We start from the raw sequence: 14,456 nt of genomic DNA, 5'->3' as shown, positions 1-14,456 counted from the left end.
TAATGCATACTCTGTGCTCCATAATACACAAATTATGGCTACAAAGCTCATAAAAAATTCTGTAAGACAATATTATTTCATTACATGAATATTGATAATGTATCAATAACAATATATAATGCATATATAATATTATGTACTGTATATAATGTATTATAATATGCATTATATAATAGGCAATATATAATATATATTCGATCATATAATAAACATTGATATAGGATGTGTAATATATTATACACTCTACTACATATTATGAAGTATACTTATAATCTATATAAAATATACTGGTGTAAAAGGAATATAAATTATATATTTGTTTTACGTAGAATTGTAATTTATTAGGCATAATAAAAATGTCTCTGTGTGTGTGTGTGTGTGTGTGCGCGCGCGTGTGTAGAACAAAAATAAAATCAAACGTTCCAGCCCAGCGGCCCATGCAGATGCACGGCACTTTCCTCAGTTTTTTTCCTTTCAACTCTTAATTGCAACACGTATAATTTACATATGAAAACCTGTAAAATTAGCAAAGAAGATGATGACTTGGTTCCTTATTCTGATAAATAAACCCCCATTGTGAGCTGAAGCGGAATCGTGCCCTTTACCCCCCCCGCGGCTGTGACCGCAGCCAGGGCGGCCGCCCGGCCACCCAAACCCCCTCCATCGGCCGGCCGTACTGTCCCAGCAGCCCGGTGCAGAGTCTTTGCTCTGCTTTCAAAACGCTTTTGCAAACCAACTTCCCGATTGCATGAGAAAAGGGTGAAAAACTCAAGTTTGTCGGAAACTACGGTAGTCCCCAGGCCATGGGGTAAGGCGTGTGGAGTGCAGGAGACAAGGCAGGGAACTGCTTGGGCTTTACGCTCCCTCGCCTTCAAAGCTGCAAGGGGCTTTTATTATTATTTAAAAATAGCGATTCTTTTCCAAAAGTAACAGGTGATTTAACTGCAGCTGGCGGACAGCTGTTAAAAATAATGTCCAATTTACCGTAACGGGAGGATGTATTCCGGAAAGCGTCCCCACGCTGGTTCCCCTCCGCCGGAGCAGGGCCACATCTCCCCGTGCCGGCGCCGTCGACGCGGCCGTGCCGCCACCCTGCCGCAGCCACGGCGCTCGGCTCTGCCCGACATCAGTCTCTCCCTGCCTGGACTGAGGAGAAAGGCAAAATCGGAAGCTGGGGCCAGAATATTACTGGCATGTTTGTGCCTTTGCTAGACACTACGTATCTTTTCAGCCACCCGCTTAGATTAAATAAGACTTTTTTTAAAAAAAGCCTGCCGGTGTCCTGCCCTGGAGCTTTTATCTGCAGGACAGCTCTGTGAAAGGAAAGGCCACGCTTGGCATGTCCATCTCGCTGATTAACATATCAAGCGTTTCCACGAGGCAGACCTTTGTTATGTGGATTGTAAACTAAATTTAATTAAAACCATTTAAAGCCGTAATGAGGCTTTTTATCTGCACGGAAGGATTTGAGATGTTCGAATGCAATGTGCAAAATGCAAGTAGTCTGGGCACCCTGCTCCTTCACCAAGGGGAGATGCCTGGGTGCCGCAGGTAACTCGTTGTACCGTGCAGCTGCAGTAGCCTCCCTGGCCCAAAACACCCGCCGGGACCCAGCACCCTCGCAGGCGGGTGATGGGACAGGAGGCGTGTCGGCACCGCCAACGCACGGCACCCCGCGTCACCCTGCAGCACCCTACAGCACCCCGCGTCACCCTACGGCCCCACTGGAGACGGCCGGGCAGCAATGCCTGCGGCTCCGTGAGCTGGTTTCCCACCCCCCAGCACATTAAAAAGCGACACGGGTCTTGTAAAGAGGTCGGCATGGGGAAGAGGTCTGAAATCCAAAGCGAAAGCCCTGGCCCCGGCCCACTTCTGGGCTTGCCCCAGCCCCTGGGACATCTCCTCCCACCCGCCCACCCAAGGAACAAACCAGAAGCCGCTCGGCGAGGCCAGGCTGCCTCCTCCCGCACAGCCAGCCTCCAAAACCTTGGGCTATGCCCACTTGTGTTTGCCAGCGACCCCTCCGAGGGAGGCAGCCGATGGATGCACCTACTGTATTGATGGCTGCGAGTGACCGTGGTGCTGAGGATAGCAAAAACTGCCAAAAGAATCGCACTCGAGAAGCGGCATCACAGAGACCGCTCCGCCACCAGCGTCAGCGCTGACGCCAACGACAGGAAAAGCTCTTCCCAGCAACTTGCTAGCTCTGCGCCCGCGGTTCAGTGATGGTGTTCGAGCTGCATTTTTCAGGATCCTGAAGGTTCCTGTAATTAATCTCCCTGGTTCCTTTCAGTTTGCCAACAATCCATTTCAGACCGTGTGTTCAGCTCTTTGTGTGCTCAGAGAGGAGGAAGGCTGCAGCGGTTTGCAAACCGGGCAAACATCTCTGCCCACGTGCAAAGAGAGTGAGCGACCGCTGTACCTGCGCGCCAACTGCCTCCAAGAACTGGAAATCGCATCACATTTGGGGTAGGATCAGCATTTTCCGTGGTGCCCAAACCTGATCCTGCTGGATGCATTGAGAGGCATCAGCAAATTGATTTGTTAGCTGACAGCAGGAGGCTTTGTTTGCGCAGCGCTGGCCGGCCTGCGCTGCCGGATGGCGAGAACATGGCACCGAAAAGGCAACACCTGCATTCCCAGAAGGTGCTGCGAGCGGTGCTGGTCGAGCTCCGGTTTCGGCCACACCGCTCAACGCTCGGCATATCCACCGACCTTGAAGTGGGCTCGCGGGTCTCACGGACACGGAGGTGGAGGCAGAGGAGAGCCGGGCTGCGGTCCCGCGTCACGGCCCGGGCTGTGGGACAGCGCAGGGGAGGAGCAGCTCCGAGCTGGGGCAAGTTGGTGAGGGGTAGGGACACATCCCTCCCCAAAATATTGCCCAAAGGAGGCTTGCCGTGAGCAGGTGGCTTTGTAACCCATGGTGGTGGCGGTGTGATACCCTGCCCTTCCGGAGTCACAAGAGACCTGAAATGGTGACGCTGAGCACTCCCCGTAAAACCCCTGGGGCAGATGGTGCTTCACCCGCGTTAACGTCCTTCTCCAAAGCTCTGCAGCATGCAGCCGATGAAAGGAGGGTGCAGTCTCTCTCTTGCTGTAGCCCAGTGAAGCCACAGGCGATTCCACTGTTTTACAGGATGTTGGCGGACAGACCCCAGTTTCCAACGTACTCCAGTTTCACCTCTCCTTACTCCCCAAAATACGAGCCTCCGCTAATCGCACTTCCCACTGCAAGGTATGTTCCCCTCAGCGGATGATGCAAAAGCGTGGGCGCCGATGGCTACCCTGACGGCTCCCTGCAAGCCTGGGACATTCTTCTGACCTCAACAGCCTTTAGCTGACTCCTACCGGGAGATGCATGAATTTACTTGACTACTGGGAAACCGATACCAATATGAAGCAGTTGTTCTGTGGCCTGTTGGTGCCACAGCCTCAGAGCAAAGATTTCGGCAGGGGGACTGCTGTGAAGATGTGGCTGGAGTCTCTGGGCCTCTCCGAAGGATGCGCTGGGCATCGGTCTGGAAACGGTGTCCAGTGGCCCGAGAGGATGGTCACATGCATTGGCAAACTCCCCTCGGGGACCTCCCGCTTCGCATGAGCGGAGAGACCGGCCTGCCGGGCCCACAGACAGCTGTGACACACACCGGGTTGTGACAGCCCAGTAGCTGGGGCTTTCCAAGGCCAGGGAAGCCGGGAAAAGCAAAACCAGACTTCTTGCCAAGCACGTTTTGCTGCCTCTATCTCTCAGGCTGTTGAGGCCAGGTTCTCTTTTTCAGCGTATCAATTTACAACTAAAACCACAGCTTCACCTAAACCTGAAGTCAGTCCTGACAGAAGGAAGTCGGTTTCCTAGGAATCAAGGCAGCAGGAGCATACTGGCTCTGGTGCTTTTTAGCCTGACTGAACAAGAGGAAAAAAAAAAAAAAAAAATCCTGCTCTAGAAAGATTTTCTTTCTCTAGAAGCTCTGCTGTATCAAAAAAATATTCAGACATGTCCTGGGAAGCTTCCCTGCAGGAAGCTCCAGAAGGCCACCTTTCCCACGGCAAAGCAGCCACGTCTCAGACAGGAGCCTTTAGGTGAGTGAAAGTGGCAGGAACAGGTTGGAAACCACTTCCAGCGAGCAAAAGCCTCAAAGGCGTTATCTTCCCTGAGACGGAGCGTGCCAGAGCACCCCAGCCGAGACCTCTCAGCCCAGACTCAACCCTTAACACACCAGAAGGTGACAAGGTATTTGCATTCAGGGTTGCCAAGCAGAGCTGCGTGCTACGAGGTTGGCTCCGTGGCTTCTCCTGCTGGCTAAAGGGAGAGATCGTGTGGCTGTGCTGCGGCACCTGTGAGAGGGGTTTCACTGACCCAGCATACATCTTCCCCACTTACACCGATACCGTAGCAACTTTTAGAAACCAAAACCAATTTTTGGAGACCTTTTTGACCAAACCCACGCAACTCCCACGTGCAGACGCAAGCCCTGGAGCACCTGCGCACACCAGGGCTGATGACCCCAAACTGCTGCCACTTAAAACCCTCCTAGGACCGGGCACGTCCTACCTGAGCCCCACCGCGGGCTATGGGACGCAGCCGCCTCTCCCCTGGCAGGGCGAACCGGGGCGCTTTGCACCTCGTTTTCCCCCTGCCCCAGTCACTGCCCCGGGAGGCTTTTTCACACTTTGGTGTCTTCCCATGTTCCGGAGGGGAGCCCCAGCACGCGCAGTTTGCCAAAACCCTGTAGCTATCGAAGGACGCCGCAGAAATCCCACCACAGGGCAGAGCGGGACCAGGCGCGATCAGGCTCTAGCCTTGAAACGAGGCACGCAAAAGCTTCACCTTCCTTCATAGCGAAAGCAGGATGCAGCTTTTCTACAAAGCCCCTTAACCCCCGCATCTCTGCGTGCCGAGCGCAAGGGAAAGCCACCCAAGCAAATAGCACGTCCTCTCACAGGCAAGGATTTCGCCAAGCTTTCCACTTCTCCTTCAGAGGTGCTCGCCCCCCACGAGTTTTCCCTGCAACACTGCCGGGGGAAGGTCCCTGCAAGCTCTTCTGCAGCTCTTCCCCGCAGCCAGACCCAGAGCGCAGGGACGGTCTGCGCCCGGTGACGGCCGCAGGCGAGGGGCAGGGCTCAGGCTCCAGCCCGCAGCCGGTGCCCGCGGCGTGGGGCAGCAGCCCCGGTGCACCCTTCCGCGCAGCGGGGCAACCTTCCCCCGGGGACCGGACACACCTCACCCTGCTCTTCTCCCCCCTTTAATTCCTTTTTAATTAATCTCGTCAAAAGGTGCAGAGCAGGCTGGCGCCTAGCAGGGCACCCTGCCAGCTGAAGTCCAGAGACTGGCTGCAGCCCCCCAGTTCCCCCCCAGACCCCCCCCCCCCCCCCAAGCCAGCCTGGCAGGGAGAAGCAGGAAGCAGCAGGGGCACGCTTGAATTTGAAAATATTTTATTTGAATAGTAAATAATTATACAGTTGAAACAGTTCTATCGAAGCACTCTATAAATAGCTAACAGTTAAGAAAATAATGTGTGTAGAAAAAGAGATTGCATCTAAAAGTAAGAGCTGTCAGTTGCACAGGATAAAATGGTTAAGATCGTGTGTTATTCTAGGTATAAAAGTTAAAACCTTTTTAGCAGATCCCTTTAGAAAAAAAAGATCTTCTAAAATGCACAGTGAAATGGCGGGCAGGGGAGACCAAAGAAAGCGCATTAGAATATCTGCGATCAAATAATATCAATCTTCATAATTAATATAAATAAATAACGAATAAATAACATAATTACTCAAACCAACATATACAGATAGTCAACTCATGAGCTACCTTAGTAAGGGCAAAACGAACGAGAACAGAAAGTTGGCATGTCACAGTTAAGGCAGTTTCTACAGCATTTTCTGGAGACCATCAACAGCAGAGTCAAGGCATTTGTGGCTATACTAAAGGGAATTCTCGTTTCTCCTCAAGCGGCTTGATCCGTTCACATTTATAAGAACCGAACCGAACGAACAAAAACCCAACAAAACCAAAAAAAAACAACCAAATGAAAAAAAGAGAGAGCGAGAGAGCGAGAGCGAGAGAGAGACCCCGGAAAGGTAAACGTAAAGCCAGATTCCAGCAGTTCACAAGCCATATTAAAGCTAATCGTGTGGCGAGTCCAAAGCGCAGCCCGCGGGACGGCTGGGGAGCGGGGCCGGGCCCCGGGAAGGCACGGGCGGCTCTAGCAGGCGGGGCGCAGCGGCACCTGCAGCAGGATGACCTGCCTGTTCTCGGAGGGGTGGCACTTGTTGATGTGCCGGGTGAGGCCGGGCGAGCTGTAGAAGGTGGCCGGGCAGTACTTGCAGGGGAAGACCTGGGCGGCGTGCAGGAGGCGGAGGTGCCGCTCCTGGCTGCTCTTGCTGGGGAAGGTCTCCCCGCAGACGGGGCAGAGCCGGCACTCGGCGGGCGGCGGGGCGGGCGGCTCCTCGGCGGCGGGCTCCGGGGCCGGGGCCGGGGCGGCGGCGGCCGGGGCCGGGGCGGGGGCCGGGTGGCCCAGCAGGTGCTTGCGCAGGTAGGCCTGCCGGCGGAACCGCTTGGCGCAGCGGGGGCACTCGAAGAGCCCCTCCTCGGAGCCCGCCTCCGAGGCGCCGCCGGGGCTCGGCGTGTCCCGCTCGCTGCCGCTGCCGCCGCCGGCGGCCGCCTCCTTCGGCGGCTCCTCGGCCGGCGCCCTGCCCGCCTCGGGGCCGCCCTTGGCGGCGGGCGGGCGCGGCTTGTGCCAGCGGCGGTGGGAGGCGAGGTTGGCGGGGCAGGAGAAGACCTTGTCGCACTCGGGGCAGCGGTACTCCACCCGGACGATGCGGGAGCAGCGGTGCTGCGCCAGCGCGAAGGGGTCCCCGTACTCCTCCTTGCAGAGCTGGCAGATGAACTCGCCCAGCGGCCGGGCGCAGCCGCCCCGCGCCTTGGCCGGCGCCTCCACCGGGCCCTCCTTGATGCGCAGCCCCAGCACGGGCGACGTGGTCACCTCGTCCTCGAAGGTCAGCTTGCGGATCGCCTTCGCCTTCTTGCCCGACGGGGCCTTCTGCCGGCCGGGCTCGGCGGCGCCCGGCGGGCGCTTGGCGGGCGGCGGGCGGCCCGAGGCGGGCGGCGCGGCCGGGGCGGGCGGCGCGGGGGCTCCGCCGGGAGCGGGGCCGGGGCCGGCGGCGTGGGCGGCGGGCGGCTCGGCGTGGCCGGCGGCGGCGGCCCAGAGCTTGAGCTCGGCCGGGGCGAAGAGGAGCGGGTCCATGGTGCCGGGCACGGCCGGGGCGGGGAAGGACTCGGCCGAGACGGGCGAGCCCAGGCTGAAGCCGCGCTCCAGGTACTTGTCCCTGCTGACGGGCCGCGTGGGGCTGTACAGCGCCTGCACGGCGGCATCGGGCGTCCCGAACGGCACCGGCGGCGGCGAGTCCCGCGGCGGCGGCAACGGCGGCGGCGGGGCGGCGGGGCAGGCGGGCGGCGGGGCGCCGGCGGCGGCGGGGAGCGGCGGGCCGGCGGCGGCCTCGCGGCAGCAGCGCGCCCGGTACGAAACGGGGGTGGGCCGCCGGCTGCGCTTCACCAGGAGCCCCGGGGCATCTTCGCGCCGCCTCCGCGCCGGCGGCGGCCGCGGCGCACGCTCCTCGCTCTGCCCGCGGCGCGGCCGCCGCCGCCTTTAAGCGGGCCGGGGCCATTGTTCGGGCCGGCGGCGGCGGGGCGGGCCAATCAGCGGCGCCGCGGCGGGCGGCGGCGGCGGGCGGAGCGGGTGCACCTGAGCCCCCGCCCGCCCGCCCGCGCGCGCGGGGGGCCCCCGGCGGCGGCGGCGGCGGCGGCACACGCCCGGCCCCGCCTCCCGCACGCCCCGCGCCGCCGCCCGGCCCGGCCCGGCAAGCGCGGGCCTTTGTGTGCCGCCCCGCGGCGGGCGCTGCCTCCCCCGCCCGGGCCGGCACCGGCAGCGCGGGCGGCACGGGGCAGCGCGGGGGGTGGCGGGGGAAGGGGGAACAGGCGGCGGCCCCGCGCCCCGCCCGCGGAGCTGTCCCCGCCGTTGTTTGCAGCCGGGACGGGCTCGGCCCTCCGCAGCACCGCCCGCCGCCGGGGCCCGGCTGCCGGCCCGAGGGATGCCCAGCGCAGAGCGGCCGGCCGCTCTCGGCGGGCAGGCTGCTGGGGGGGGGCACGCCGGCACGGGGAGCGGGAAAGTTGGCGCAGGAGGAGGAGGAGGAGGAGGAAAGTCGCTTTTGTGGCGGCTGGCGGCGGCGGGGAGGCTGCCGGCCGGGAGGCTGCCGGCCGGGAGGGTGCCGGGGCGGCCCCTCGGTGCGGCGGGTGGGTTTTCGCCGCCGCCGCCGGCATCAGGTGCTAAAGGAAGGGTCTGGTCAAGCGGGGGAGAGCCGAGAGCGGGCGCGCCGGCCGGCGCCCCCAGCCCTGCCCCGCACCTTCCTGAAGGAAACGAACCCCGCGCTGTCGCGGGGCGCCGCGGCCAGCCTGGGCGAGCGGGGACGCCGGCTGCGGCCGGTGCGGTGCGGCTCGGGGCGGGCGCCGCCGCAGCCCCCGGGAGACCCCGCCCGGCGGTGACCTGTTACGCGCCGCGCTCGCCGCCCGGGCCGCCGGCGCGGAGCCGCGCCCGCCGCGGAGACCGGGGCCCGCAGCAGCTGCCCCCCGGCTCGGCCTGTCTCCCCGGCAGAGCCGCGTGGTTGGGGACGGCGGCAGCGGCGCGGCTCTCGGGTCTCCGTCGGACGCGCTACGCGCCGGGTGCGAGGCGAAGCAGCTGACAGTGGGGGGGACACCCCCGCTCCCCCTTTTCCCGCATGCCACGGCAGCGCGTTAAGAGCCAATGCCGGCCCGCACGGCGGACGGGGACGCCGAGGATGCGCCCGGTGCTGCCCGGGGCGGCGTCTGCGGCGGGAGGGAGGGGGGGGGGGGGGGGGGGGGCACGACAACAGTGCCCGCTCCCCGGCGTGCGAGGGGGCAGCGGCGCCGAGAGCGGCCGGTCCCCGGCAGCGCGGCGGGCCCGCGGCAGGTGCAGCCGCGCCGGGGCGAGCACCGGGCCGCGGCCCCGCTCCCGCTTAACCCTTTGTCTGCGGCCCCGGCCCGGCCCGCGTCCCGGCGCTGCGCGGCGGCCCACGCGGGAGTTTGCGCGGGGAGCTCCGCGCTGCGGCACGCGGGGGCGGGCGGCCGGGCCGCGCTGCTGCGCGCGTCGCAGGTGGTAGGCACGGGGGGTGGGGGGGTGTGGGGGGGAGAGCGGGGCAGCCCCCCGCTGCGAGCAGCCGGCCGGCCCCAGGGGTGCGTGCGGGCAGCGCCACCCCGTCGTGTCCCTCCCCCCTCCCCACGGGTCCCGCGCGCCTTTGTGGGGGGCGGCGGGGCACGCGGGCGGCACGCGAGCGACCGCCGGCCCCCCCGCGCGGCCCCGCTCGCCGCCTTTGTGCGCCTCATTAGCATAAAGCTGCGCGACCCTCCCGGCGGGCGGCACAAAGGGGCGCGGAGAGCCCGGGGCCGGGGGGGGGGAGCGGGGAGCGCCCGGCATCGGGGGCCGCCGCTCTCCCCGACACCCCGTCAGCGGGCCGGGTCGGGCCGAGCCGGGCCGCGGAGGGAGGGGAGGGAGGGAGGGAGGGAGGGAGGGAGGGGGGGGGCCGCCCTGCCCGCGCAGCCCCCCCCGCCCGCCCGCCCGGTGGGACAGGCGGGGCGGGGCGGCCCGCTGTGCATTAGCATACAGCTGCGGGCCCGCCGGGCACGCGCCGCCGCTCCCGCCCCCCGTCGGGGCTGCACACCGAGACACCCCCCCCCCCCCCCTCCCCCGTGGGGGCTGCACACCGAGATCCCATCCCCCCGGCCCCCCGCCGTCGGGGCTGCACTCCGAGCCCCCACCGCCCCCACCCCCCGGCGCGGCTTTACGAGAGCGGGAGGGCGCTGCCCGGCGGGACCGGCGCTGCCGTCTCACCTGCCGTCGGCGGGGGTCCGGCGCCGTCGGCCCCGGCGGGGGCGTACATGGGCAGGTGGGCGCGGTGGCGGCGCAGGTAGCGGAGGACGGGCTCCCGCAGCGGCGGCGGGCAGGGGCTCTGCTCCGCGGCGTCCTCCGGGGGCGGCTCGGCGGCGGGGGGCAGCCCGGGCACCTGCAAGGCAGAGCCGTCAGACGGCCGTCCCGGCGGCGCCCCCCCCCCCGGGAAGGGCGCTCGCCCGGGGACGGGCACCCGCGACGTCGAGTCGAGTGCGGCGGCAGGGACCGAAAACGGCGCGAAAACGCGTCGGGGGCGAGAGGTGCGTGGCAGCGGGAGGGTGCGGAGCCGGCCCGGGGCGCTCCCCGCGGCTCGGGCGCGGCAGAGCCCCCGGCGCTGGGCTCTTGGGTGGCGCTGAGCCCCAGGCCCAGGCAGGCGGTGCCCCCCGGCCGGCAGCTGCCGCCGACCCCGGGAAGGCGGGGCGCGGGGTGCCGGCGGGCACGGCCACCGGCTCCAGGGGCTCCCCGCCTAAACCGGCACCGGCACCCGAGAGCGCGGTGGCCGGGGCCGGCGGTTCTGGTGGCTAGCATCGCTCGGTCGTTTGTCCCTCCAGAATGACCCGTGCCGTGAACGGCCACGGATGCAACGTTGGCGTGGAACTGAACCGACGCCTTCGAAGGCGAGCGGGAACCGGTGGCAATGTCCGAGCTCTCGGCCGCGGCCTTCTCCCACAGCTTTCTAGCGCTCACGGGGGAAACTGCCCCCCCCCGCTGCCTAACGTACACTAGCTGCTTTTCACCGACTTCTCAGAGCAACCCCAGCTGCAATTTGAGAATCAGACCATTATTTCTTATTGAGGACAAGTGCCTTTTCTAGAAAATCTCGCGCTGCACATGTGTGCCCTCAGTTTGCTGTAATACTTCAACAGCTGATGTAGGTGCAAAAACCCAGCCCCGCCATCTGCATGTTTGCATAGCTGGAGCTCTGCATGCTGAAATAAACACATGTTTGTGATCCTGCGAAAGGGTAAACATTCCCCGTGCCACCGCTCAGCTTCCAGCGACAGGCAAGGGCATCCCGTGCTAGAGTCATGCATACATCAAGTGCAACGTTGGGGTGACAATTTCAATATGCAGGCTAAAAACGTAGCCCCTGTCCCAGCTGTAACTGCCTTTTCCACGCATGTATTATGACTAGTGAACGTCTCCGTCAATACTGTCCCTGAATGCACGGGACTGATTTCCAGTTTCTGTGGAAACTGTAACCAGAACTGTCTGACTTCTGTGTATTTACGGTCACAGTTCTTAAACATCTCTTTCAAAGGTGTATTTTCCCCTCATTTTTACATTTCATTACTAGTTTATCTGCATGCTGAAGTGAGCTGGAATATGAGCAACAGGAAGCAAAGACAGTAGTCTCTTGCTCCGTATAGAAACACAGCCAGTCCTGAGGCATTTAAGATATATTCCGTAAGCTCATGGTACCCACTATGTATTTGGCAATGTGCCTAGAAGGAACGCCCAAGGAAAACATATAAACGTGACACTTAGTAAATACAGTTAAAATCACCGTGAAGAAGGTCCAGATAAAAATACAAAAAGTAAAGACAAATTTGCACTCAGATGCAGATACCACCATCTATGTTCACGTAAGCAATTCTGACTCACAGAGGTGCTTTTGGACTGTTCAGCGAGACTATTTTTGTGTGTCAGGACTACTGCAACAAGAAAAGGGTAAGGCAAGGGAGTCTTTAATTTGTAGGACGCCAATTCCCCTTTCTCTAAAGTCGTTCACGCTTACAGTCTGTGAAATGCAGTTGAATGATGGCAAGAAAAACACTTCTCATCAGGCCTCCCATTCTGCACCGAATTTCATTTTGTGTTCTTTTTTAGATGTCTTCCAAGAGAATCTAAAATAAAACTGCACTGAGGCACTTTCTCTAACATGACAATAGGAGGAAAATTGCATCGAGCCCTTCTGGAAGGAGGCAGGGGTCAAGCGTTTGTGGGGCTACAGCTGTGGCATATGACAGCACACCAGTTTGGGCCATGGAAATGGCTGGGCTACAGTCTACGCAACATCCCTTCCTTTTGTCACCCTGCCTCCATTTACAGTTGATTCTGCTTGTTTTCTGCACAGTTAAAAACTCTGTGAGCGAATACTTAAAAAATACTGCCATCACACGGAATTCCGCTGCGTTAAATAAAAGCAAAAGCAGCGTGAGGAGAGAAAGGGTGAATTGGTCGCAAGGAGTGGGTTGGGAGTATCAAGATCCAGCCTGCAAATTATGTTTGAGATCAGCCAGAAATTCATCGGGGGTGGGGGAGGCAGTTCTTGGGGTTGTTGGAAATCTGCAGTTAGCAGTTCTTTTCATGGAGTGCAGCAGGCTCTGGATTTTGAGCAGGCAAAGTTACAGGCTGCTGCGACTTTATGCCTCCGTTTGCAGTACTAAGGCCAAAGCTGTAAACAGCATTAGCCAACATTTTAATTTCATCCTTATTCAGGAAATCCACTTGTCACTGAAAAAGCCAGTTGCTTTCACTCTCACGGCTACAAAAGCCATTCCCTGTGGGTAGATGTTGAAAAATCTACTTCTCATAGGCCCAGCTGAGACAGGTTTAGGATGGCCTATAGTGTATTCGTATTAGGAAACATTAATTAAAAAAATGGGATAACTGAACAAATAAGCCTCCAGATTCTGCTGGGTAGTTATACTAAACCGCAAGTATAATGCAAAAATGCGTGAAGGGAAACAAAGCAACTTAAAGGTCTCCTGGCAAATTTGAAAATATGCCCAAATAATGAAGCTGAACAATATGCTGTACTTGGTGAACCCCCCACCCCCACCCCGCCGTGAGGTATAGGAGTTGCTCAGGTTTCCCTGAGGAAATAGCTAAACAGAAACATAAAGCTTTAGGAGAAAGATGGGAGAAAAAACCAAAGTGAACAACACTAACAAATTACCTAAATAATAAAATGCACTTGCCAGTCATTTTTCTTACCTGTTCCGACATCAGGATTTGGCGCAGTTCCTTCTTGAGATCAATAAACCGATCGTGATAGATGGCCATGGACCAAGGTTCCCTGAAGTAGCTGGTTAAAAAAGAAGAAATTTAGTTATCTTGTGAACCTCTCATTAACCACTAATAAAGTATTTACCTGCTTTTTTGCCTTTATAAATTACAGTTCTGGACCCATCATGATCATTTGTTCATAAAATGCCTCCCGTAACAGCATGGTCAATCAATTCTTTTAATGGATGTTCCTGATGTACAGCCAGCTTCAGTAATTACATTTAAAGTGGCTTAATTCAGAGCTGTGGCAAGACCCAGTGAAGAATCCTGATTTTATCAGAATTTAAAAGCCTGAAGACCTGTAAAGAACGGTGTCTCCATTATCTGTCCTCATTTGAGAAAAGCAGATTGCAGGATTAACTGAACTGCTGCATAAACAAATTAAATTTGTGTAGACAATGACACAAATGTTGTTCATCATTAAGGTTTCTGGATTAATAAAGGCCAGAAAAACAGGCCACCACAGTGTTGCAATATGTTCTTTGCACTAGTACGCTTGAAGCTAAATGGAACCTATTCTAGGAGGAAGCTCTTGTAACTTTTTCTTTAAGTGACAGCATCCATGACAGCATTCTTCTGTGAAAAAGGAGTAAAAAGATGGAGAGGACATGACTCGATGTAGAACCTCAAGGCTGTAAATATAACTGGAGGCAGCTAGATTACAAAGCTTTGATTTATTTCTCCTTCCTCTATAATGAAAAATAATTTTTACGGCTTCAGTGAGATACTCTGTGTGTAATTCTTGCTAATGCTAACTGGAGTCAGGAGGCACACCGCGTTCATCCCAGTAATGACTGAACAGATGTCAGCAAGGGCACAGGGGCACCCAGGAAGTTTTAAGATGGGTGCATTTGTGTGGCTGCGACCAACGTTCTCGTCTTTGGAATGGCAGCAGCATGCTTGGTGCTGCTGTCAAGAATACGTGTACGCTATCACTTGATTCAGTTGTATGGTCTTTCAATGAACACCTGGACAAGGCAACTTAAAAGGCACTACACAAGTTTAATAATTCTGACATACCTGTCTACAGAAAACTAACGTGCAGTTTCCTTTTTGCAGAAGATTTTTTTTTTCATTAATGTCAAACGGCGGGATTTCCCCTCTCCCACTCTTTGAATGAAACTTCAGCTCTCACTAACAACACCCTGCACAATTAGTGACACTTTGTGCACCTGGCAGAACTTTGCTGGGGTTTTTTTACATACTCATCCCATCATAAGCTCTATTCCCCCTTCCCACTGTGCCCCTTCATCTGCGTTTCTCTTTGTATCGCAGGCTGGCTGGGGCTGCCTCTCCTAGATTTGCACAGTGTCCAGCACAGCGGGGCGCTCTCCAATAGATGTTTTCACAGTATAAATATTTATTGACACTACTACAAATACTGCGTTCTTGCTACGGTAAGTGTTGCCCAGCCTTGGAGTCTCTGGTAGCACGTTGCCATGACTGATGCTACCCATTCATTTGGACATGAGATGTTAGAAGAGATCA

General features: G+C 58.7%; 2 protein-coding genes across 3 annotated transcripts in view; both read right to left on the bottom strand.

The window, feature by feature from the left end:
* Positions 1-431: 431 nt before the first annotated feature.
* Positions 432-14,456, bottom strand: part of CFAP61 (cilia and flagella associated protein 61) — a 122,394-nt gene continuing 108,369 nt past the window's right edge. Inside the window, exons 25-27 of one of the 2 annotated variants that reach the window (XM_049801117.1) lie at positions 12,897-12,987; positions 9,900-10,071; positions 432-1,146 (exon numbers count right to left, since the gene is read on the bottom strand). In XM_049801117.1, coding sequence (XP_049657074.1) covers positions 1,127-1,146; positions 9,900-10,071; positions 12,897-12,987 — 283 coding nt within the window. In that variant the 3' untranslated portion in view covers positions 432-1,126. Of the gene's footprint in view, positions 1,147-9,849; positions 10,072-12,896; positions 12,988-14,456 lie in introns of those variants that run through there. The other variant, XM_049801116.1, reaches the window with a different exon arrangement.
* On the bottom strand, positions 5,472-7,662 carry INSM1 (INSM transcriptional repressor 1). Its single transcript, XM_049801589.1, has 2 exons — positions 7,519-7,662; positions 5,472-7,451 (listed from the first exon to the last, which is right to left on the bottom strand). Exons 1-2 carry the CDS (start codon positions 7,660-7,662, stop codon positions 6,201-6,203), a joined length of 1,395 nt encoding a protein of 464 aa, XP_049657546.1. The 3' UTR covers positions 5,472-6,200.

Source organism: Accipiter gentilis, chromosome 5, assembly GCF_929443795.1.
Source record: "Accipiter gentilis chromosome 5, bAccGen1.1, whole genome shotgun sequence".
NCBI lineage: Eukaryota > Metazoa > Chordata > Aves > Accipitriformes > Accipitridae > Astur > Astur gentilis.
This window is presented reverse-complemented; position numbering and strand designations above follow the sequence as displayed.